This window comes from Nesoenas mayeri, assembly GCF_963082525.1.
Source record: "Nesoenas mayeri genome assembly, chromosome: 2".
Taxonomy (NCBI): Eukaryota; Metazoa; Chordata; class Aves; order Columbiformes; family Columbidae; genus Nesoenas; species Nesoenas mayeri.
Window position 1 is genome coordinate 107,844,716 of NC_137543.1, and position 26,460 is coordinate 107,871,175.

The window sequence follows — 26,460 nt, forward strand, 5'->3', positions numbered from 1 at the left end:
ACCTCTGACAAGTTTAGTGTGAGCCATTATACCTCCTAAACTCCAAACTTTCTGTTAAAATGCTGAAGCAACTCCCCAATAATTTTAACTTTCTTTAAATTTGAAGACTCATGTTCTCATGTTATACCACTTCATAATGTCAGCCTACACCAGCAGCAACACACGAGCAGGAAAGGCAGGCAGGATGTGGACAGCATTGCAACTATTGTGAAAGAAATATCACATCAGAAGAAAACCACAAATGAGCGGATATTTCTGATAGATGAGAAGCCCACACAGATCACCTTCCTCCCACAGTTTATGGATCAGCTATGTTTTTCAGAATTATTCACCTCAAATGGTTAATCCATGGAATTCACACTTGTTCAGCAGTTGTTTCTTAGCATATATATATTTTCTGTCTGACGCCCTTTTACATAGGAAGGAGACTGTACCCTGGCAGAGAGCATTTCATGTTTGACTGCTAGAGTCTACGGTTCCTTCCAGCTGAGTGAGTGTTTCCAGTCATTTCCCCTGCTCATTTTGCCTTGACTTTTTCATTTCTGAATGACTCCATCTCCTTTGCAAGTAATCAAAATAAGAGGAGATGGATATGGGGATGGGTGGGTAGAATACAGGTGGTACTGACAATGCTATTCCTCACCCTGCATTTGAAGGCAGCTGCATGTTAGGGTTGCTCTGGCTACCTATCTTGAGATAAGGAAAGGGGATTCTCTTGCTCACTCCTGACAAACACTTGGTCACCTAGGCACACCCATAGCTTCCAGAGGAATGCTGCTTCCCTCCCTGGAAATGCTGAACCTTCCAAGGTACACCACTTACACTTGTTACAGATGTACCTGGCTTGCATTCTTTGCTGTGATTAATAGCAGCAGCTCGATATTGTGTTTCCATAAACTTCTGGTTTTTTAAACCTCAATTGCTGAACAATGCAGAAGCCACTAGGAGTTTCTGCTGTTTCCCGGAGCATAATTATTCTTACACTCTCAAAATCAGACTGTTGGATTTATTACACAGTGATGCCCCATAAACACAGTTTTAAAACTCACCTATCACACAGTAAGACACAAAGTGAAAAACAACACAGAGCTGAGATTTTTAAACCCAGCCTTTGGAAAGGCTAAGAGATACTGCTGCTCGTACATGCACACTCTCATAAAATCCCGGCTTGCAGCATGTGTATGGAAATGAGGCAGAATGCTTCATTATCACACACTCCTTGGCAGCCCACACTGACGTAACAGCACATAATGCAAATATTTACAGCAGGAAGTCCTCAGGAATGGTCAGTCACCACCAAATGGCAGCAGCTTATCAAGCGGTAATTCCTACTGTGGGAAACCCAGCTGAAGCAGCATTTCCACATAAGCACAACGCAGAGAAGGTCTCTTTCAATAATTAGCTCCAATTTACACAGCTTTCCACATAATGCTAAGTGTATGTGATGAGTGCCATCATGATCTATGAGACAAGAACTGTGGCATGAAAGCTCCAGAGGTTCGATCAGCTGTGGTTCTTTGCATCTAATATACAGCGAATGAATGCTCCCAATTTAGTGAAGACATTTGTCCTGAGGCTAAAACATTGATTCACCACTTACTGTCTTTTAATTGTGATGTATCCAATTTATCTTCTTAGGCTACAAACTCTTAAGGGAAATGGTTTTTCTTTTTCATTCTGTATGCTGTTTTCACACCTGCTTTATTTTACTGCAAAAGAGCCGCGTTTAGATTAAAACCTTTTCCCACCAGCGAGATACCATTTTCCTATTGCGCTAGAATTAATTGCTGTAACTTGTATTGTTTTCCTACAATGATATCTGATGTAAAGATTAATGGTGACAAAATTATTAATAAATGCAGAGTAACAAATAGAGGAATGTTGCATATGTTGTAAAAATGTTCTTTCTTACTGAGAAAACTTTGCTCATCCATACCAGGGTAATACTTATGCTTTAGAAGTATAAACTACTGTGCACAAGAAAGATTGCTTTCAAAATATAACTAGTCCAGAAAAAAAGCAGCTAGCCAGGGTGTCCCTTCCTCCCAGAACTGCAGGTGCTCGTTTTACTGTCATCACCCCCAGGCCTATCTGCTGCCCCAAATTCACATTCACGCTCCTGCCATGTATGAATTTGCCAAAGTGCACAGCCCTTCATTCCCAGATATTCAAGCTTGACGACTCACAGGCGATAAAATGTGACAGGACTTTTCACCAACTAACGAACTGCAGGGCATCCTAATCAGCAGGAGAGGCGGCTCTAATAACTAGGCTACAGTGTAAGGAGATAAAATCAAATGGAGCAGAACACACATAATACAAGAAATGCGAGATGCTACACAGCCTAAAGCACCATCGGTGCTATACAAAGGCATCCAACTAACACAGCAACTTTTTTTTCCCCTTTGGAAAAAGGATTCCTTTTAACTGCCAGTTAAAGATGATCTCAGCGGCGCGTGAACAAGAATGGCAACCGCTTTACAGCCGCCAGCAAGACTACTTCCAGCTTCTTTCCCCTTTTCAATTGCAGTGAACCGCAGTCAGACAGACAATGAAGGGGTTGGTTTTTTTGTTGTTTTGGTTTTTGTCTTTTTTTTTGGTTGTTGTTTTAATTGTGCTGTTAGGATACTGCTGGTTATCAGTGTTTGCAGGTCTCGTTGAGAGACAGGACAGGACGCACACAGAGCAGGCAATATGCCAGCTGCTGCCCTTGCCACAGGAGGTACCACGTGCCCCAAGGCTCAGACAGAACCTTCTTGGGTGGCTCTGGCATCAACTGCAGATGAGTCTGTGTTAGCACTGTCCCCAGAAGGTCACCTGTCCCCAAATGCTGCCTCTCAAAGGACACCTGCTCTGGATCTTTTTCCCAAGCTGTGCCAAACAAAAAGGTTTGCTTGTGTCAAATACACAAAGACTCGTTCTTTCTGTCCCTCTACTGACAGTCTAAGCTTCAGGGTGAATTTGTGATGCCATCACTACAATGGAAAAACTCCCTTTGGATCCACGCAACCAGCCTTTAAAAAAACTTCATCCCCTATACCCACAGCAGGAACCCAGTTGAGATTTTTTTTCCCTGAAAAACTATTATTTATAACACACTAAGGTCCCGGAGCCATGGCTAAAAATCCTACTGACTGCAAAAGAGGGTAAATTTCCAAGCATAGACCACAGGATTCCCTCTTCCAGCAGAAAGGATGTGCAAGAACCTGCCTGGAGCTGAGACGGTTCCCTCTGTGCAGAACCCCTCTCTGCACCCAGGCCGCAGCAGTCAGAGAACCACAGCTTCTGCTGGTACTGTGAGAAACACCACTCCTGGGACCCTGGGGCAGTGCTCTAAATCACTGGAGCAATGAAAACAACCGAGGAATCCGATGCGTCCAATTTGATCATGGAGGGCCCTGTGTGTCAAGTCTCACTAGGGTAAGAAGTGTCAGAGCCCTCGGATGAGCTACAGGCATTGTGCTAGAATGTCACGGTCCTTAACTGATCACGGAGAGGAACAGGGGAAGATAAAACAATCTACCGCTTCGCTGCTCAGTCGTGCTGAGAATATGATTCAAGACACAGGGGAAGAAAAAAGAAATGGGGCTGCCCACCCAGCGCACTTCACTGTGGAGCCGCTGCAAAGGGATGGGGAGGGACTCGGCAACGTGGATGAAGCAAGCTGTGCATTTACTCTCTGTATGATGATGGATAAGCAGAGCAAAGTATGAAACAGAATAACTGCTGCTTCTTTCAAACAAGAAATTTCTGACCATTGTTCCAAGCTATTATAAAAAAAAAACAAGTTTTAAATCGATATAGCAGTTTATTTTGTGATTTCTTTAAGATTTTATCCCTCTCTCCTTCCATCTTGGACAAAAAAAAATGGAGGACTGTGTCTGGAATTCACTATTAGTGAAACCACACTCAAAAGGTGAATGCTCTTTGTGTGTTTGCATTTCCAAGGATAATGTTTGCATTTTGCATGGCTTTTACCTCTGTCCCAGTGGCAACCAGCGCAGAGGCACACAAGAACCCAGGCAAAGGCTAGGGCTAGGCAAATCCTTTGTTATTCCCTTCCCCATCTGTCCAGCAAGGGTAACACCACTTTCCAATGGTACAGAACATTGTGAAACGCTTAACAACTGTAGTAGTAAAGGTCGGGCATGTATTGCAGAGCGGCAGATATAGAAAGTTATCTGATGGTTTCAGCTGGGACTGGAGTTTGGAGGATCATACTTTGCTTAAAGCCTTCACACAGGCAAGAATCAGCCCATTATTTTTCTCTACTCTCTAAAGGAGTTTTCATATCTATAGCATTTTTCTCCTCTTGCACTCATACAGGAGGATCTCTCTGGGTTCATATTGCATAAGCTTTGTTACTAGTGCTTTGCTCTTGTTGTCTTCACTTCTTGGTATTTGCCTTACAATGCACCAAATATTTATGTCACACAGTAAACAATACGGAGAAAACAACAGAGAATCTGATGCTGCACCCACAACACTGCTGGCCTCCCTGGTCCGCAAAGGACACTGGCAAAAACCACACAGGCAATCCAGAAAGGCAGGAAAAATTAGCAGATGATGTGAAGAGAATGCTATTTCCAAGGACACTGGTTTGGCCCTCAAACAGAAAACCGTTATCTGATACCACTTTTAATCATATTTTACTTCGCAGTCATGTACTGTATACTCAGCTGAAGGTCATAATAGGTGGTTCTTTTTCTCATCTGATCTCTACAAAGACCAAGAGTACTGCACACAGAGGACTTCCTTTTAAACACAAGTCCTGCTCAGCTGAAAGTGAATGGTTGCTTTATTTCACCATGACCATACAAAAAGGCCTCAACTGAAGAACTTGGGAAGGTTGTATTTGCATGTTAAAAAGGCACAGGTCCTCAGACATTCTTCTATTAACATAAAACATATTGCGAATACTTAATGAAATGTAAGTCTTCCACACGAGACCTGAAAAATTTGACTATTTGGTTCAAACTCAGGTCTAAGACATGGAAATGAATTTTTTCTAATCTGTCATCCTACTGGTATTTATCGCCTTGGTTGGCTGGCTTATCTTTCAGAGAAGACTGGGACTAAATCAATGACATAGATCGTACCACCCAAGCTGATGATAAGAGGGAAATGAACGGCAAGTCCTGAGTCAACAAGACACCATTCACTACAGACTGAAAAGAACTTTTCAGCATCCCACACAATGAAGATAACCATGGCCACATCATAATGTTCTTCTGCAAACAGCTGAAGGAAACTCTCTAGGCTTTGAAATCAGTGAATGCCTTCCCTGTGAGCAAGTCACATCAAGACCCATCAGCCCCTACCCAGCATCCAGTTTGAAGCTGTTGAATCAAACGAAGGCAAAGAAAAACCACTAAAAGACTTTACATGAGTCAAGGGTGAAAAAAATTAATCTTTCCTGGCTCTGGTACAATCAGACACAGTCAACACACCACATGGAAGACTTTTCAGCCTTTCTAGAAATATTAATTTGGGACTGTTTAAAAAAAATAAAAAGAACAACCTTTAAAAATTTCAGCAATGTCTGCTGAAACCTACATACACCCACAGGTAATACGGTTCCTTCTTGAATCCATCTTCCAGACTAAACAACATCTGAGCTAGTCCTTTTTTAATGCTGGTTGGACTAAAGCTCCTCACCTCATGCAGATCTCTGCCAAGATGAGTCTGGTAGGCAATGAAACTCTGCCAGCAAGGCCAGACAAGCTCTAGAGGTCAGCAAGTCCCTCTGCCAGCTTCTAAAAAATAGTTCACTCTCAGGGTGATAAAATTTTCCCAAACCAGGCAAGATATATAGCTTTTTAGAGCCATTTGAGTCACAGAGCTTTGCTAAGCTCCAGCAAATCAAAACTGCTCTCAATGAAGCCTCAATCTGTCAAAAACACTCTTTAGTACTTTGACAGATCAGGACCTGAATGCCCAGTTCTTAGCATTGATAGGAGTGTGTCACAGTGTAGCTGTTCCTGGAACTCAGAGGTGCAGCAATGAAAATGCTCATGCCTTGATTTTGAAAAAAACACCTTAAAATAGGAAAGTCTTATTCCTTTTCTGGACACTCACTATATTTACAACCCCGGGATCCCAAATCCTCTAGAGTTACCATCCAAACTTCACCGCACCCAGCAGAGAGAAGATAACTTTACAGAACGGGACACAGCTAGGGCATGGGACTTGTCCCAGTTCAGAGAAGTTATCTGTGACAGATTGAGAGCTGAATCTACATTTGCTTGGTGTACAAACCCACATCTTAACCAAACATGACCCATTTCTCTGTACCACAGTGCACTGAAGAGCAAATATTATGCTCAGTTTTCATAAAAGTACACAAAGCAGGCAGGGAAGGTAAGGCATAGCACAGTGACAGCAGGAAACATACATTGGAAAAAGTATAAGGTCGGCATAACTTACGGGAGCTGCGTTGTTTTTCACTGTGACACTTGGAGTTGTGGCTCGTAGTGCCCCGCTCACGCCATGGTAATATTTGAAGCAGATCTTTGTTTCAGCTAAAAAAAAAATATAATTATTTTAGATTAGAAGAACTGCCACGGAGAAGCTGCACGATCAGTTGCAGCTCCCAGAAACAAGGCTGGCAAGCAGTTAGACTGTGAGTGGTCTGTTTCACGTTGGTTGGCACAACAGGATAATTCCTGCCTCCAATCTTCACCTTTGCTATAGTGAATTTCACAGTTTGATTCCTGTGACTGAAATAAGTTAAAACCCCAATGTCTTCTGAGCAGCTTTTACAACAGACAGACCTCAGAGTACTTGACCAGCACCCTTCAGCTACATGAAGAAGAAACATAGGGACAGATAAACCTTCCCTGTTCAGACATACTAAACACTAATGTACGAAGTGAGAAACTTCCTTAGGACAAGAAGATTGCATAGTTGCTCACTGAGCCTATGTGTTCTGGCCTTGGTCAGGGCAAGGATGTAGATCTACACAGATTAACTGCTCTAACAGTTACTACATTAAAACATTTTTTCAGAAACAGTGTAGTACCACAAGACCCATCTTAGTGTACTTCTACTGACTTCCAAAGATCTGCACTAGGTGAGGAACACAAGCAAGACTATGATTTTGGACTCACAGATCTGCTTTTTGCCACATGCGTTGATATTCAGATAAACCTATTAAGTGACGGAAACCCATTTTGATAACTGTACCAAGGCACAGGAGAAGTGAAATTGGCTTCCTGTTCAATCATCCCCTTAGGATTTACCTTCTTGTCTGCTGCAGGAGGCTAGATTCTCTGTTGCTCTGTAACTACAAGTAGATATGAATTGCTAATATGTGCCATAATTCCACTCACTCACCTGCCTGGACCTGGTGACTTGCTGAAGCACATCCAGCAGACAGGAGTTTTTTTCCATGGTAAAGCAGGATGTGAACTACATTGGTATGTGCCCACATACAGCCAGGACACAGCAGGTATACACTGTATGTGTGTAACAGATATGTTTGTGGGATCTGAAAAATGCCTATTTAAATAAAAGGAGCAATCGCATCTTGCAGTTTTAACTGGATAATGCCATAGAGACTTTCAGCTGCCCCATAATATATTTGAAGTCCTTCTCATTACCAAGTTTGCCCTTAAAACCTTGCTTTGCAGCTGCTGCTGAGGCTCAGGGAAAACACCAACCTTGTCTCATTGGAGCTGCAGTGCCTATGTAAGAAAATAATAAAGGAATGCCAATGTTTTAAGGTACAAATTGCATTGCTGTTTTAACATCAGTAACAAAATAAGCAAAATCAGTGCAGCTGTGACAAAAGATTATGAAATGTTAAGAGCTGGAACCTTGGCCACAGATCATGGTGCTGTGATCTGCCATTTCGTACATCCAAAAAACAACCATGCAGCACCCCAGGTAAAAGCAAAACATGGGGACATGAAAAGCAGTGGAGATCCTTAAAAACATAGGCTCGAATCTTACAGATACACAGGAGGAAAAATAAATCCCAATTTGTTTTTTTGAAAGACAAAATAGTTTTAGGAGTGTAAAGCCTTCACAACTTCAAATGTGACTGGGGAAATGAAAAACAAAGTATTTATTTTCCCAAGTAGTTCAAGTGCCTCTCAGTGCTGATCTCTGAGGAGGCACCAGGGACACGCAGCCCATCAACAAGAAGCACAGTGCCAGTGTGTTAATCTACCACCGTATCTTCCATCCCCACACCTCGTTCTACATCAGGCAACCAGGTACACATTTCTGCTTGCACGGTGAAAATACACACCTCTCCCACTATATGCACAGGTGCGTACATGTGTCCCTTTCACTTCACAGCACTTCTCAAGGAACGGAACAGGCTAGAGAGTCCTTCAGCACCTCCACGAGGGGCTTTGTTGCACATCCTGGGGTTTAATTCGCAGCTATGCCCCAAACCAACTTCTGCAAATTCAAGAAAATTACTTGAAGTGCTAGTGCAGCTGAGCAAGCAAACCCTGTTGTTGCACCTGGGAGCAGCAGTTGTTTTTTTCTGGCAGCAAAAAAGTTGGATGAGCTTATGGGACTGAAAAACTGCAAGTCCAGACTGAATTTTCATGTTGTAATTTTCTCTACAGGATTTTTAACAGCTCAGCAGCAAACTCATTTACCCACTGAGAAGACAGCAAAAGCTGAGGATATCACAATAGCTAAAACATGCAGTTCTTACCAATTATTCAAATCTTAATTTTCCTCTCTTCTGGAGATTTTTAGCTACAGTTTGCATGGAACATTGAGAAGTAGAATAAAAAGAAGTGCGCTTTTTAAAAATAAAATTTCTTTAACTCATGTAGTTAATAAAATATAACATCAGGTACTAGCTTGTGTGACAACGTTCAGACCTTACAGCAGGAAATCTCACTGTAGGTTGACAAGCAGGAAATCACTTACCATGTACACTGGGAAACTGTGTTTTAAAATAATCTACTTAATTAAACTAAAAGTATTAAACAGACAGAATAGAAGGAGGAAAGAATATATCCTTATGTAGGTATTCTGGATATTAGTATTGCTTTCAAAGACAAAGGATTACTAAAACAATTGAATATGTGTTTGGAAAGAACCATGTAGGTATTGAAGATTCCTCTCAGTTTCACACAACTACTATTTCTAATTTCATTTTCAGTCAAATTGCCCAGGTACAGATGCAAGCTGGCAAGAGGGCAACCCAGAGAGACACAGGTGTCACACCCAATTCAAAACCATGGCAGAGGTGAAGCCATTCAGTGGGCAGTATTTGATGTGGTGATTAATGAATGTCAAAGGTTTCATTCAGAGAGCAGATCTGATAGGAAAACATCTTCTGGGGACCTTCACAGCTTGAGAAATTGCTCTAGAAACATTAGGGGAACACTTTTTTTTTCCCTGATTCCCCCCTTTCTGCCTTTTTCTCTAAATCTTTTTGAAATTGAAACTATTAAGAAAATGGCTATTGTCAATGGATAGATAAAACTTCAATGAGTATAAGACTTGCAAAATTACACACAGTATATATGTGCAAAAATGCCACTTGGACCCCAGTTGGGAGATTTTGGTTGGGAGCTATTCTTTCCAAGTAACATTGTTGGTGTCATGTTTCTTACTTCAAGAGTCCTCTAACATTTTAATCCATCTGAAGATTGTTCTTTTATTTCTGAACCACCTCTAAGACATTTCCAAAAAAGATGCAGACAGTCATTGACTTGGTACCACTGCCTCTGGTACAGAAATCACTGTAAGTATAGGCAAGACAGTGACATAAATTAACTTGAATACTGTCTAGCTGGCATTCATGCATAATATGTAGTTATAACGGTTGTTTGCATTGTAGTTGTGTAGATTAGCTTGTTGTGAAATAAAGGAGGCCATTTAACTCTGTCCTGCTGCCCCAGCTACATGGCACAGTGCACAGGTCAGGATAAAGCATTGTCCAGGTAATTCCCAGTCATAAATAAATACATGCCATTGTTGTTTTCATCTCAGTAATTATGAATAGCAGCTCACTGGACCAGGTAATGAAGTTATGATGTTAAAGTCAGGAAGTAATGAGGTTAAATTCTCCTTTCAATTAGCATAAATTGCCATTAGACTGCTAAATCTTCTGAGAGATGAGATGTCTGAAGATGCTCAGAAATACTCATGCCCATGACAATTACCAAACTACTCTGCAATTTTTATGGATCAAGAGCAAAACAGCATTTTATTCCCTTCACACCAGGCCTAGTATCCCCTTTACATCATTCTCCCTTATGAAGAAAGGCTGAGGGAGCTGGGTCTCCTTAGCTTGGAGGAGACTGAGGGGTGACCTCATTCATGTCTACAAATATGTAAAGGTGACAACCTCAGTGACAACCAATGACAGGACAAGGGGCAATGGGTTCAAACTGGAACACAGGAGGTTCCACTCAAATATGAGAAGAAACTTCTTCTCAGTGAGGGTGCCAGAGCACTGGAACAGGCTGCCCAGGGGGGTTGTGGAGTCTCCTTCTCTGGAGACATTCAAAACCCACCTGGACACATTCCTGTGTAACCTCATCTAGGTGTTCCTGCTCCGGCGGTGGGATTGGACTAGATGATCTTTTGAGGTCCCTTCCAATCTCTAACATTCTGTGATTCTGTGATCATGGTTGTGTTACAGCCTTTTACGACATTGGTACAAATAAGACATTTCCCAGTTGTATGCTCAGACCCGCTGCTATAACCATCGTGGGTGCAGAACACAGAGCTGCCCACAAGCAGGGCCTCAAGGCAGGGTCATCAGAGCCAGGCAACAGGAGAGGCAGTTCTGCTTTGCTCCTTGCACCACAGCTCACAAGCAACTCTGTGGCCACACAAGAGGGATACTCATAGGGAAGGGAGAGAATCCGGGATGTAGCCCATCCCTGGACACCACAGAGACTGCTTCTCATTCAGAGGAAAATGGAGAAATTTGAGGTTTGCCAGAGAACTCTGCCACAGAGTTTCAGCCATCTCACAAGAAAAAAAAAAAAAGGTCCAGTCCACAGAAAATTATTTCTCTATCAAAGACCTGAGTTATCTCAGTTACCAAATCAGTTTTGCTAATTAACTGGAAAATTAATTTAACAGCTGAACATTACTCTTCTTGGCAATATTCTGTATGGCCTCTACAATTACCCAGCCCTTGAAAACATCCTGTCTTCTTACTAAAGCAAAGTGAGAGGAGAAACAATCTAGTAGGCTATACTGAGGAACAGCAGCTGGAAGTATTGAAGGTTGAAAGCCCCTAAGACAGGGGGGTCAAACCCATTTTCACTAACTACTCCAACATTTGTAAAGTCCTAAAATTACATTCAGCCCTTTGAAGGCAACTGCGAGGCCAAAGTGAGCCCTGGTGAAAAAGAGTTTGACAACCCTGCCCTAAGACATATTTCCATCATCCACCTATTTTTTTTCCTGTCAGTGTTATTGCTCCTGTTGGTTTATTTGATACCCTTTCCCTTGAAAATACTTCACTTCCTACTCATCTTCCTCATTTCTTCAGAGTCGTAAAAATTGCCCCGAATCTCTTCTCAAAAGTTCCCTTGCTCTTATAATCCTTTGCTCCTCACTTACTAAGGTTAGTCTGGTCTTAGAGGCTCAGCTTTCACAAAAAAGGTAGATTTATTCTCTCAAATATAAAAAGAAGCACTACCAGGATTAAGCAGCTTCCCTTGTTGGATTTAAAAAACAAAACAAACAAAACAAACAAACACACACACACACACAAAACCCACCACAACCAAAAAACCCAATCATCCTAATGGGTATTTCAAGGAAAGACTAAATTATACTCTTTGGAGGAGGCAAAAAGCATCAGCTGGTGTTTGATAGGAATGTGTGATACACCTGAGGCACTTCCTCAATCTGGTTGTGATTTAGTCCCATGATAGTTTTTGTTTCAATTAAATAGCTGAGGTGACTAGGCATTAGCTAAGCATTTCTCAGCATTGAAAAACCTCTCAGGGAAGTAATGCGAGTCTTAAAATTGAGTCATTTGTGACCAATTCAATCTATTACTAAAAGAGCTGTTGTTGCTCTTTTGGGGAAACATTTTATGTAAAAAATGAGAGGTGTCAAAAACCAGTAATGACAAGGTAGCTGTCTTTGGTAAGTGGGTGGGAATCAAGTGAACCAAATCAGAGAGTGAAGCAATAAAGTTATGAGTCAAAAGTTTTCCCTGGAGAGGACTCAGAAGTAGAACAAACAAACATGTGCTATAATCAGATTGCTATGAGACCACCTTGAATTAAAACAGCCACAGCAATCTCTGGAAGTGGTGACAGAAGGTGTCAAAGTGAAGACAGGGAGTCAATGAAGGGTAGAACTGATTGAATACACTGGGGAAACTGGGAGAGGTGTATGAAAAAAACAGGAGACGGAATTACAATTGTAGTCACTGCCACCATTGGCAATTGCTAACCCAAAGATATGTAAATCCTCTCAGCTTTAGGTCAGTCTGCTTCTCTAACAAAGATGACTAGAAGGACAAGGAATTACTGGAGAGAGTCCAGTGGGAGGCTACGAAGATGATGAGGGGCCTAGAGCATCTTTCTTATGAGGAGAGACTGATGGAGCTGGGTCTGTTCAGCCTGGAGAAGAGAAGGCTGAGAGGGGATCTCATCAGTGTTTATAAATATCTCCAGGGTGGATGTCAAGAGGATGGGACCAGACTCCTTTTAGTGGTGCCCAACAAGAGGATGAGAGGCAATGGGCACAGGCTGAAGCACAGGAGATTCCATCTAAACATGAGGAAAAACTGCTTTACTTTGAGAGTGACAGAGCACTGGAACAGGCTGCCCAGAGAGGTTGTGGAGTCTCCTTCTCTGGAGACATTCAATACTCACCTGGACACATTCCTGTGTAACCTTCTCTGGGTGTTTCTGCTTTAGCAGGTGGGTTGGACTAGATGATCTCCAGAGGTCCCTTCCAACCCGAACCATTCCGTGCTTCTGTGATTCTGTATGACTGACTTGCAAAACACCTAATTTGAAACTACAGACACTACTGACCTTGTAGCTTTAGACATTCTGGAGCCCGCACAATTAGCTGAGTCTTGTTTTATTAATAACATAAATCTTGAGACTGCTTGGTAAAGTGTCTAGCTGAATGTTGCTCATTATACGCTAAAATGAATATGTAACCAGTATGAAAATGTGTAACCAATTTGGTCTTTAGGCCTGCCCTGAGTAGTGACAAGCTTTTGTCTATAGCAGCTGCTGCTTTTCTTTCTGGCATGCTGGCTTTATTCCAGCATCCAGACTTGCGCAACTCTGTAATAAACAGTATCTCTTCTCTGTGTGCTAAAATTTGCCTCAATTGTGCACAGGGGGAAAACAACCCTGTTTGTGGGAAAACACAATGGGAAACGAAAACAGAGAGAGATTAAAGACAGCTCATATGAGGTGTTGCAGTACTGGAATTTAGTAAGCAAGAGTACCAATGTCAAAGTTGAGGGAAGCAGAGGACTGATATTAGAAGAGAATCCCTGTGCAGAGAGTGTGCGTCAGGGGAGAAAGACCAGGACTGTCTACATGAGACTAAACGAGAAGAAAGCCGAGAAAAAGAAACAAGGAAAGGAAAGGCAGAGAAGGAGAAAGTCAAACATGAAGAAGAAAGAGGAAAAAAGTGCCGAAACCTTCAGGAAACTTGGAGCACAATGTATGAGTTGTATTAGCAGCTCCTGTGAAACTTGGTGCACAAATGTCCTATGTCCTGTCCACCTCGCATGCCCACTCACCCTTCTCTACCTGCTGCTGCCTCCAGCATCCATCTCCTGCTTTTGAATACTGCTGGACGTGTAGAGACCAGGTAAACTGTGCAACTCAAAGAGTCAAAATCCGTGAGCCTAACCCTAAGCATCAACATTTTTTAGACAAATTTAGGTAGTTTCTCCTGATACTATGCCTGCCCTGTCAGCAAAGAATTAAGATACATAACAAAGATGAAAGGTGAGGTTGTTACTGGCAGATCTAATTTGTACTTACAGCATCGCTACACGGTATCATTTATTTTGATGTGTGCTTGCTGCTGCTCCATGCAAACAATGGTTCTGATTTCCTGTGCTGTATCATAAAAATTGCACGTTCCAGAAATTTCCTGTCCCATGCGTAATGGTGACACTACAGCTGTCACACTGGTTTGATACTCGGCCACCTATGGAGTGTGTATTTCCCCAAGCTGTAAGCTGTATCTGCTTACAGTATTTGTTTACTATCACAAGCACCTATGGTTTTCCATAGGGCACCTCATTTTTTAAACAACTAACAGTTTAAAATCAAGTGAGGCCTAAACAGATATATTTCTTCAACACCAGTTGCAGAATTTCTTCCAATTTTCTGATTACCTTTTCCTTGCCCTGTTCTAAAACATGCACAAACATGTGGACAGACTGTTAAAAGACTTCTTTTGAGAAAGTGAGATACAAGATTTTCAAATCTCACCTTCTAGATTATTATAATGCTTCTAGGCAAAAAAAGTACCTGGAGACAGATTTAAGGCTGACCCGTACATATCAATAATTCAGGCACAAACCTTTGCTAGAAAACTGTAATAACTCAAAGCCAAGCAGCAGAATACCCAGTTAAATTCTAAACAAGATTAAATTTAAGCCAAAAATCTAAACTTGTGAAGATGCAGAAATGCACAGTTAGAACTTTCAAATAACCTTAACTCAGCAACAATAAATAATGTATTTCCATATTTGTAGTTGTAACTGATATTTGAAGAACAGATCAGATTATTTTAGTCATTTTATTTCATCTACAGATGGTGTTGTCACAGAGTGCTACTGCTTCATGAGAGCTGCACATTCAGGGCTGGAATTACCTCCAGGAGAGTTAATTATTATCATTTATTACATCACTGATTCTTTATTCTGCTGTTATTTGTCATCTGCGGATACTCTCTGTTATTGACTTTTGCTTTTATTTCTTTTGCTTGATAGTTTGATTCAGCAGCTACCTGCCTTCAACCACCACAAGAGCAGTACAATAAATTAGTACACTAATGACTAATAGGTAATAACAAATCCTCATACTCAGTGGGGGGTCTCCCCTCTTCTGGCTTCATTTGTTTGAGGCCTCAGTGTTTCAAGCTCCACACTACATTGACTCTGGGTCTGGCTTTGTGTAGTCAACCCCTATTACTATGCTGTTCGTATGAAGCGCCACGCATCTGCTTACCCGAGACTGTGCTGTGATTAATTATCACTGTTCAGAAATTTTACAGGTGTAGACTCCTGAGCATAAGACAAATAAAATCATACCATTTTTGCCTTATGAAAATAAAGGTATTTTGGAGTTTCTATGACAGGAGAGGTACAACAAAGTAGCTCTCTGTAAACTGCTATTTAGGAAGAACATATAGATCTAATTACAATAGGCTGCTGCTTGTGTGCTGCCCTCATAAAAGCTGTCCTATTGGCACAACTCATTACTAAGGAATGCTAGCAGCTGGAGTTGATGTGTGCTCATATATTCATTTCCAGCATTTGTATATATTTCTCAACACAGGCAGGACATCTGGCCTTGCTGATTAGTAAAGCTGCTTGACGTTTTTCATTTTTAACCTTGTTTTCAGTTGCTTATACATTTTCAAAGATAGATACATTTGGAATAAAATTTTGCATGCTGGATGCCCACCTCAGATCTGCAGAGATGCACAGCAAGAAAATTTCATCCAGCAATTTGTAGCTGTGAGGGCAAGGGAAAAACATGGTTTTTTTACCCATTAAAGATTTCTGAAGACCTTTCCTTTTGCCCCTCATGTTAATATGGAGCAGAAGTCACTGTAATAAGCATATATCTTTTGCTGTTCCTGTAAAAGTACATTAAAATTCAGTTAACTTCTAAGCCTCTCCAAACAATTCAGTTTGATATGCTCATTTGACACATCTTTGATTTTACCATCTAAATGCCCAGGAAAACCTATCTGTGCTGAGCACATTCCAGACTGGTGCTAAGACGGACTTTTTCTGTAATACAGATCTAAGCTCTTCTTGGCTGTGCCTCCTCTGAATACCACTCGTGGGAGCGGGAGGACTATATCCCTGGGCATCTCCCCGCTGTGCCAAGTAGCATGGAAGAGAAGAATATGAATCCACTGCCCATTTGCCCCTGTTGAAGAAAGTTATGAAGGCAGCTGGGGAGATGAGGAGCACGGGGTGGGGAAACAGAAGCCAGGACAAAAACAGGTAACATGGTGATTTGTGGTGGTCATAGGTTTGAGTAGAGAAGGATTTAGGGGGAGCAGGTAGCAGAGCACTGTTTCAGTCTTGCTAGGAAAGATGAACACGGCCAGTTGCCTTCACGGTGGGAACAAAATGCACCTACTGTGGGGCTTGTATTCAAGCTCCCAATTAGGCAGCCACAGGGTGATGCCAACAGGATTTATGGTCAGTCTACTGGCTCAAATTCTGTCCACACCAGCAGAGGTTGGAATGCATTAAAATTTACAGCCACCTAGTGGCTCCTATGGAAGTCCATGTCATCATGGACAGAGTCCACCGGAGTGCCCAGTAAGCCTGGTGTTTAGATTGACAACTGGAGTGGAGGCAGAGGATAGCAAGGCAAAGCTTCTCCAAATACTCACCACAGGAAAGGTCAGTGGAAGGATGCCACTGCCCAGCCAGTAACTGAAGATGCTAAATGTCTTTAACAAAGAGGTGGTTTAGCCCTTATGTAGCTAGGAATAGAACCTGCAGTTTGCACTGGGGCATATTCTCTGGCTATTACCCACTTTTTAAGTTTTATTCTATAACATGAGTAATGGAATTTAAATTTGGTTTGCTCGGATAGCTCACATCTTTGAAAATAATAATTTCCTTGTAAAATTATCTTCAGAAATGTGAGATGGGAAAAAAAAAAAAGGTACTCATCCTTACCATTCCTTGCACTGAGTCATCTCTCATCCCACTGAAACCAACATGACTATTTGCTCCATATTCATAAAGACAGCAGGATCCAGCCCAGAACAGGCAAGAATTGTATCTATTTACTTTTAGTCAAACTGAACACTGCTGTCTATTCACTCTGCCTTTATGAACTCTTGTAATAAAAGGACTGACAGGCACCAATCTGAGTGAATGAGAGTTGAGGATGGGGGCTGTTGTAACAACGTACCTGTCTTTCATCGGGAGAAGGAAAAGCTGTTCGAGAGAGACATTTTAGTCATTGCAAATAGCAAATTATAAGGGCTGCACTAAGATGGAGACTTTAATGAAATTCCAGAGCCTACAGGCAAATAATGTTTTTATGTAAATCAGCTTAACGATGAGTTTTTCACCATGAGCACTAGCAAGTGAGCAATTGATTTAAGAAAAACTTGCAATCATCAAAGCATTTTTAACTGTGTGATAGTTGAGTCCATAATAACTGGAAACCATGCCTAAAGTTTGCTCTCTGATCCTAACCACTCATTCACATTGCAAGAAAAACAACATTGCAGGCAAAATCAAACACGTGATTCATCTACTTATGAGGGAGATGATTTAAAGTAACTTCTGAAATGCAACAATTACATCAGACTAAGTTTTTAAATAATACTTCTGTTTTAAAACTGCTCATGATCTTGGTTACAATGGACTCTACAGTTCTTTATCAGAATTGAATAGCAGAGGAAAATAATCCATGTGCTCCCAGTACACTGGAAATAAGCCTTGCTTCACATATGGAAAGCCATCAGTTTCATTGTATTAGTGTCCCCTTAGCTACATTAGAGTCACTGACAATATTCAGGAAAACAATTTGAACTGGAGATATAGTGCCTGTGTTCTCGATTACACTGATATATATTAAACCACAACATAAACAGAGAGAAAATAAACATACAGAAACATTGGCATCCCTGAGCTTTGTTCTGAGTGTCAGGAGAGGCACTGTGAAGATGTCTCAGAGGTGACAGGGAAAGGTATAAACTCGAAACTATACAATAGAGCACAGCTCCACAAAGGACAAGGGATGGGCAGAGCTGGGGACCCCTCTCATCTCTTTACTGTGATATAGAGGCACTGGCTTGTCCTAGAAGATGCAAGCTCTTCTCCGCTGCCCCTATTGCAATCTATCCTTTAGGCTTCCACATGTTAAGTCTACCTCAAGTTAATTGTCTCCTAGAGCACATGCCTTGCTTTTATCAGAGCAACAGTAGTTTAAAGTCTTAATTAAATACATATGACTGGATTATGCCCTCAGGCACAGCCCTGGGCAAGAGAGCACATGAACTTCAGAAGCCTCAGACACGGCTCGCTAACATCGCAACATGTTTTTATTCTCCTTGATCTCAAAACATGGGTGGACCAGGCAGTGCTTTTGATTTATAGAAGCAGAAAATGACATCAGGCTTATAATCAGTGATTAGTATTTAGGAAGGCGTAAGCCATAACTTTACCTGGTGCCTGCTTTGTGAAGGGACGTGACAGCATGAGAAGGGACACTTGGCAACTCCAAACCCAGCCAAGTACTGAAATTAGGGAGGATTCATGTTTTCATTTACATTAGTAGCTGTTTAATTCAAGACACCTTCTTGAGCTGGTCTTTAATCATGTCTGATAAGCATGACTGAATCTCATGTTAGAAACATTACACTCCCTTGATTTAATTTTTCATTTTTTTCCCCAAGAAAGTTACCTTTGAAGATGTTAGTGCCAAAACTAGCCATCGTGGACATCACCATTCCTCCAGGTCCTCTAACATGTTAAATCCTTCCTCTTGTTACTCTGCAAACCCTCCCAGCCAGAAGCCCTATCTATTCACATTTTCAAGTGCTCTCTTCAGTCACTATCAGAACGCTTTACAACAACAGTTCTTTGTGTATAGCAGCCAGACCATGCAATATTAAAACTCATAGTATTCACTCTGATTGGGAACTGTTACAGTCAGTCAAGCACGTGCCATGCAGCAAACAAAGAGAGTCTTGCGATTAAGTCCTTGTGCAACAAGATATGAATATTACCAAGAACAAAAAACCTTTGCACTTGGATGTAAAAGAGAAGCCAAGAGCTTACCACTTTTATTCACAATACCATAATAAAGGCTGCTTTTCTGTTTTCAAGACGTTTATCACACTTCAGAATCAGTCTGCACGCATTTCTTGGCTCTACTGCATATCTAAGGATATTTTTAGCCTAATATTTCCATGACAACAAAGCAAGAAATGGTCAATTGGAGAAGATGGCTGAATGAAATCTCAAAATGCTTGTAGAAGCAGCTTCCTAGTGCCCAAATTGTTTCAGTTACCCACTACACTAAGCACATTATTGTTTGTTGCTGCTATTTCTAATCATCAAATTAAAAAAACTAATTTAGAGTGATTAAGTAATTACGCATTCTGTTATCATACAAGAAAGACTGTTCACTGCTGTCATAGTATGAATATCCTAATATAAGTAAAAGGTGACAGCAAAATGCTAATTCAGATTGAAGTAAGAGTTCACAGAGAAGAGCAAGAAGAGATGTTGTGGTACCCTCTTAGGCAATGGGTAATGGGTCACACGTACCAAGAGGGCGATGGCAAGTGTGATAATTCAAACTCTTTGCCTTCCTGACTTCACCACAGAGCAGAACTATTTGCAAACAATTTTGGAAGAAAATTATTTACAAAATCTGAAAGAACAAAAGGAAGGACAATTCCAGGCAGCGGCATTGAAAGCAAGGAAAACGCACAAGAGAGCAACCCAAGGAAAGGCATGCATCTCTCCCTGCACTTCAGGATAATTTGATTTTATTTGCAAGTCACTTAACAGGTCTAACATGGCACAAGGAGAAAATGAGGACAGTTACACCTGTGTTTTGGCACTGTAACTCCACTGAAAGCAAAAAATAGTCAGTGAACGATAACAGTGCAGCAGAACTTGGCACACTGGTTCCTGGTTTTACATTACCACTTTGCAAACATTTTATTCATTTCCACATTATGTTTTTCCTTCTTTGTGGAAAAAAAAAATGAACAGCAGTGAACAATATGCAATTCTATCACTAAGTACTTTTTACATTATTGAAAAGTGTAAGATGAACAGCCTTGCCCTGTAATTACCCAATGATCAAAATTCCCCCAAGTTCAGTTGTTCTGAAAAACAATTTTCTTTGAGGTCTTTTCTTAGTACACTGAAGACTTACCTGGGTAGGTCTTGTAAGCATTAATTAAACAGAGGAAAAGAGACTTCTGTGTCTTCACAACACAGAGCCGTTCTCTTGTTTACACATCCAAAGCATCTATAATTAATTGAGTTCGCCCACTCAGAACCATAAGCCTTGAATAAAAGCTACATGCCAGCTATGCTGCCGTGGTGTGTTTTTTCCCCTTTCCTTTCAGTCTTACAAATGGTTTGCTTTACAACAGCAGGGCACATCTTCCTTCCATTTGCTCAGAAACCACAGGCAGAGAAAGCGTGCTCATGGCCTCTGATTCTCACAGACACCTCTGAGTCATGTCACTGGTTGGCGAAACCCCATCGGCCTGATGCCTTTGCAAACACAGTGTGGTCTCTGGGTATAATGGATAAAAACTTAGCCTTAGTCTTTTAAAACAATGCCACCAGAGCTCACAGGGATAAGAGTGTGGCATGTGTGGGTTTCACTAGATTTACTTTTTCCAGCGAGGACTTGTGAAAGACAAACTCAAAGCCCAGGTTACCCAGGGACACACAGGAGATCCCAGAGTCGTCTGCTTAATGCACAGCCCCTTTTGAAGGTCTCTTCTTTCTCTGCAACAATACAATCTCTGCAGATCAGAGAATCCTGGATGCTGACAGCCATCACAAGACACATCACAAAGAGAAAAGCCCTTGGCATTCCAGCTTCACACACCCTGATCAGTCTCATTATCGTGGTTTCTATTCCAATACCAATTCACATACTGTCTGATTGTGGCCCTTGTGCTCCAAGATTCAAAATCACCGGTGCTTTATATGATGCTGCACATATTTGCCACCAGATCCTCCACGAAAAGGGAGAGGGAACCACAGCCAGCTCCAGGGAGACAGACTCACACATCAGTGCCACTGCACCTCCTTTCACATGTGGCATGGACTTGTTCCTTCCTCAGAGCTGCTTGGGCCTCTGGTTTGGCAGTAAAAGGAAAGGAGTGCGACCAACTCCTTTTCTAGGAACTGGGACTATGCTCTAGGTATGTTTTTGTATATTTGCACGACATCAACAACGCCAACACCTGCCTTGCTGCCAATAGTATATGGACTGTGCTCAGCAGCAAGCTAGGTATAAGCCATAAGCTTGGTCCTATAACTCTCAGCAAGTCAAATTCCTTTTCAGGAAAGCAATTCATAGGCAGCTCTGCCTGGAGAGATGATGTCCAGCTGTGTTCAAAATCTCAATAGGAGAGAAAGAAGGTGCCCACATCCCGAGAGGGAGTTTCTGGGGGGCTCAGGATCTGATTCAACTGAGAAAGATTTATATCAGAATGAGAATTGAGGCTGGAGTTAATTAGATTTAGATCTACAACTCTGTACGATGCTTTCTAAACCTCAGTCAGAAGGGAAAACCTACTTATAAGGAAAACTGCAGTTTTAACAGGAACCATGAACTGGACTTCTGGTTTTGACTGTAGTTGGATTCACAACCATACGGGATGTAAAAACACAGCACTGAGCGCCTCTGTTCTCTTTTACAAAGACGGGCCCATCAAACACTGCTGCTCTTCCAAAGCTTGCCCATAAAGTTACCTTCTACAGGAATCACACTATGAGACTTGACTCACTTTACAGTTTCAGCTGTAGAAGGAAAAAGCAGGTAACTGCTGCATTTTGTTGTGCCGCTCTGCAGTGAAGGATTTCTTACATTTTGGCTTGAGAAGGCCAGTATGTGACTTCTCACCCATTCAGAAAACTGTTCACAAGGGCATTTTGATTAGGTGTCACTGCTACGGTGTCCTTTGTTAAATTCCCTGGGAATTTATAAGACAAAGCACAAGCTATCAAGAAGGAAAAGATCAAAAGGCTCCTAAGAAAGACATATAATATCTGTTATTACATTTCATCTTAGAGCTCCCTTCTGCAATGTCCTATTTCAATAACTTTTTTTTTCCTTTCTAAAATACCAACTTTTGTTCACTATTTATTTGCAATGTAATAAATGTAATAAAATGTAATGATACTGTGTAATTAGGGAAGAAAATTGCTGTAACTACAAAATGAAACTTGACTTTTTAAAACTCAGCAATTCCAGAAGTATCTTAGTCATTACTGGTAAAAAGACAGGGCTACAAAAGGGTTACATTAAGTTGAAAGGCAAGATAAGATACCCTGACTGTAACACCATCAGTGAATCTAGTGTTGAAAGCATTGGATGAGTGTATTTGTTTTCAAGTGCAATAAAAATATGGAACTATGGGGGAAAAATTACTATGAAACATACGCTGCATTTGTGCAGGTGAAAAAATTACTATCTTGTAATATATACTGGAATACCAAGGAATGGAAATATGACATTTAAACAAGCAAGAGGACAAAGAATCATAGGCAGACTCGACAAAACACTGCAGAATGAGGAAGGTTTATTCTCTAGCAAAATATATTCAGATGTACATTAGGGGACGGTAAAAAATTGTCTTGAAAACATTGTTCTTGTTGATTATAAAATCGTATACAGATACCAGTATGTCCGTCACCTGAAGGTGTGTGCCAGGTGGCTGGCGCATTCTCTGGCTTTGCGCTTCACTGCTGGGACCCCCAGGTGTGAGTCGCAGATGTTCGCTTCACTGGCTGGGGCTGACATCTGCAAACCTTCAGACCTGCCGCCCCAGCAGCAGTAACTCCTGGCTTGCTCAAGCCCATCCAAGCTGAAATTGCTGCAGTCACACACACAGGTGACAGTCAGGGAACATTCTTTTTTATTTCGGGAGATTTTTTTATAGCAAAGGGTAAGGTCTCCAACCACAGCATGCTTAACTCCCATGGGATTTGCTGCACTGTGACAAGAAAACCTTAATGCAAATTATCAATAGGATGAGCAAGATCTATCAGCTGTTATGTGTCAACACACAAGGGGATGACTATAAAGTCCAGACTGCAGATAACCTAGACTATTTTTAGAACACTGTTTTTCAGAAATAAGCCTGCAGAGAACCTAGACAAAATCAAACGCAGAGGCAAAGGACACCTCGAAAAAGGAAGGAGCAGTGGAAAAAAGATGATTCTGGAGTAAATTCCTTTTAAATTGTCTGCATATTTGTAACATGTACTATTGCTAATTAATACTTAAGTATATATGTCCTTTTCTTTCCCCTAATTTGCCAGTTATATACATAAAAATACGACAATTCTAATCTTGGGACTGACATTCATGCTTCTTATCGCCCCGTATGTGGCAACATTGAAAAAGGAAAATGCTATGTCTGTTCCTTGCAGTCTGGAAGACAGATGTCAGCTTCCTGCACCCGGAGTAAGGCTGAAGACTTCAGGTGTCCTGCAGAGCCTGGGCCATCACTTTGCTATCTCTGGCAGGAACATGCTGAACATTCAGATGAAATGCTTCAACATCAGGAAACCTCGGTTCTATTCAAACCACTGCCACTGACTTACTGTAGTAGTTACACTCTTTCCTGACTTAACTTCCTCCTCTATAAGTTGAAGAAAATTATACTTCTGGCCAATCAATCCAAAGAAGAGAGGAATATGAGTGTTTGCTAGTCCTTCCATAAGCCAGTCTTCATAATAACGGAGCTGTTCTTCAGTCACAGGAGAAAAGTATTCTCTTTTGCAAAGCAAAGCTCATGACGACATTCAGTAGGGGCCTTAACAATATGCATCAGCATCTGTGAGCATAAATTCCCAGCAGGTATGTATGGTGCAGCTTGTCAATCTGCCTCTGTAGAGGTAAGGCACTGTATGGATGCTTCTCTACTGACCTGAAGGGATTGGATTGAGCGGGTCATCACAGGATTTAGCTCTACTTATTACTTAAGCTGCAATCGGTCAGGTCACACTAAAATTGAAAAGGGCATTCCAAATTTCTTTTACAGTATTTGTTTCTTCAGATCTGCCCTACACCTATTTTCCCTTTAATCACAGTCAGGTTTGTACTTTAAAAAATGCCTGGGCTGTAACCCTGTCACTCCTGACATTACAAACCCCACTGACAGAGCAGGACATTCAGACAAGTGCTGCATTTGGCACCTTGCCAAGCAATCACAAAGGAAGGAGGATGGAATGGAAAGTGAGACTGGAAGTTACTGGTTTAACTGGATGGCTGTAGGTGCCTATAGCCAACATGGGGAGGGAAAGGAGCATCTATCATGGAAGGAGAGCACTTTCAGGATGCAAATGGTCACATACAACTAATGCAATGATAACAGTAACAGGCACGCTGCTACACAAACTCTGCCCTTTTTACATAACGTACTGCAGATGCATTAACCAAACAGTTTCTTTACATCTTCTGGTGGTGTTCACCAACACCAGGGGAATTCTCCCTTTCTTACAGAAGCTATAATAGCCTCTTGAAACCAGTTTCACTTGTTGAGATGCTCAAAAACACATCCACCTCCCATCCAATCTTCACCATTCTGTAGCTTATGTTTAAAACACAACCTGCAGTGCCAAGGAGGTCATACAAAAGTATTTGCAGGTAACATGTTTTAGTTCACTCACCGGGTCAAAAAAGAATCTATTAAAAAATACTACAAATGCTGGCGGTGTTGAGAGCTGAAAAAGAAAGGGCAAACAAAACCATGAATGAAGTTTTGAGACCACAAGAAAGGAACAAGATGTCCTACTGGTTTGAGTTTTTCAGTTCTAAGAAGAGAGAGAATGATTCTAGGATGAGTTTGCAATAGATTTGTTTGTAGTTTGTTGTTGGGGTTGGTTTGTTTGTTATTGTTTTTTCTCTGCTACCTCTGGGAATTTCTAGTCTGAAAACCAAATACTTGGAACTCTCACCTGCTGTGAACTGACATCATCTCACACAAAAGAATCAATCCATCCTACTTGATGTGGACAAAATATCCAGCCTCTTGTTTTTCAAATAGAAATCCTTTATTAGCACATGTACATTCTAGATCCAAAGTCTCAAACAGACCCTAAGGTGACACAAATTCACCTCCTAGCAAAAGGCCAGCATGAGATGTGCATTTTTACCATGTCAGTTTGGTCTTTCAAAGAAAGCATATGTGCATGTATATTTTCCACCTGTACAAAGCTGTTGTAGACATCCAACTGCTGAGTGCCACAATAGGACTCCAAAGACGTAAATGTATTCCTAGTATTGTTGTTTTATAGTTTTGATGGTTCGTTTTTCCATCCCCTTCCTGTCTTGGAGAATTTACCTACCATAAAGCAACTGGCATGACTTCAGAGAGGGCTGGCAGATACTACTTTGCGTCAGCTACCAGCATGCAGGAATCTTTCTGTCAGCCTTGACAAGCTGTGGCTTTTAAAATGAAAGCATTTTGAAGGACTAAGTAACTTTTAGTCCAAGGGACAAAATTTTGTGTTTAATTTAACCTTTTAAATATTTTCCAACGTCTAGACTATATGCTCCTTCCACACTGGCTGTCAAAAGTCTGATGCATCTTGTTAAAATCAACGGAAGAACTCCCACTGATTTCAGTGTTACAGAGACCACACCTGCCTCTTCTTATTTTCCTTCCAAAAAAAATAGTCTCCTCAGCTGCAATCTGTTCCTTTCACATCTACATGTCTCTCAGTCCTGCTGCCCTTCTCCAAAATATTTCTAAAGCTCCTGCAATCTTTCTGTTAGAAAGTAGAAAGACTAAGAAAAAAAAGATCTGCTAAATGCACTACCAAATGGATTTATATTCCACAGTACATTACATGCATGGGTCAGCTAAATCATTTATGCATGTCACAGAAGTTATTACTTCGCATTTCATTGCATCTCAAATGCAACAAATTTAAGAAATTTAGAAAAATACATAGATCTGCTAAAGGAAAACCAGATTCTGTTTTCCAGCCTGCACAAAACCTAAATGGGATAGTTCAGAGGCAGAAACTTTGTCTTTACACTTATTATATATATTTAAAAGGTTTCTACTGAGTCATTTTCTAACAGAAGAAAGCACAATATGAGATTTTTAATCCATCACAGAAGCTCAGCGCACTTCCTAGAGAAGCGGTAATTACAGAGGTGCCTGCTAGCAGTGCTACTGTTAAGGCTGTGTTGGAGGTTCATTATTAACCCAGTTTTCATGGTTTCACAGCTCAGTCACAAAACACCCATATACTGGCCTCAAAACACCATAGAAAATTTCATCCGAGAAGCAATTTATTTAGTTACTTTTTCTTCTTGTAAAAGAAAAAAATGGGAATTCTATCAATTTTTCATGCTTTTCTATGAATATATACCAGGCAGAGAGTTAATTGTAAAACAGCAAATTCTGACACGCTTGAGTGTAATCCTTACCCTGTTTAAATTAACAGATAATTCTCTTGACTGCACCAAGGACAGGATTTCAATCTCTGTGTTCTGGAGAAGTTCAGATCCTGCTGCCCACAGATCTGCTCTGCCAGAG

The 26,460-nt window shown here is 41.2% G+C and overlaps 1 protein-coding gene across 1 annotated transcript in view; it reads right to left on the reverse strand.

Moving 5' to 3' along the window:
* The window catches only part of HECW1 (HECT, C2 and WW domain containing E3 ubiquitin protein ligase 1), a gene marked incomplete at both ends in the record, with an annotated part of 194,258 nt that overhangs the window by 122,883 nt on the left and 44,915 nt on the right, over positions 1 to 26,460 (reverse strand). Inside the window, one exon of the mRNA XM_080364173.1 lies at positions 6,427 to 6,521. Coding sequence (XP_080220299.1) covers positions 6,427 to 6,521 — 95 coding nt within the window. The remainder of the gene's footprint in view (positions 1 to 6,426; positions 6,522 to 26,460) is intronic.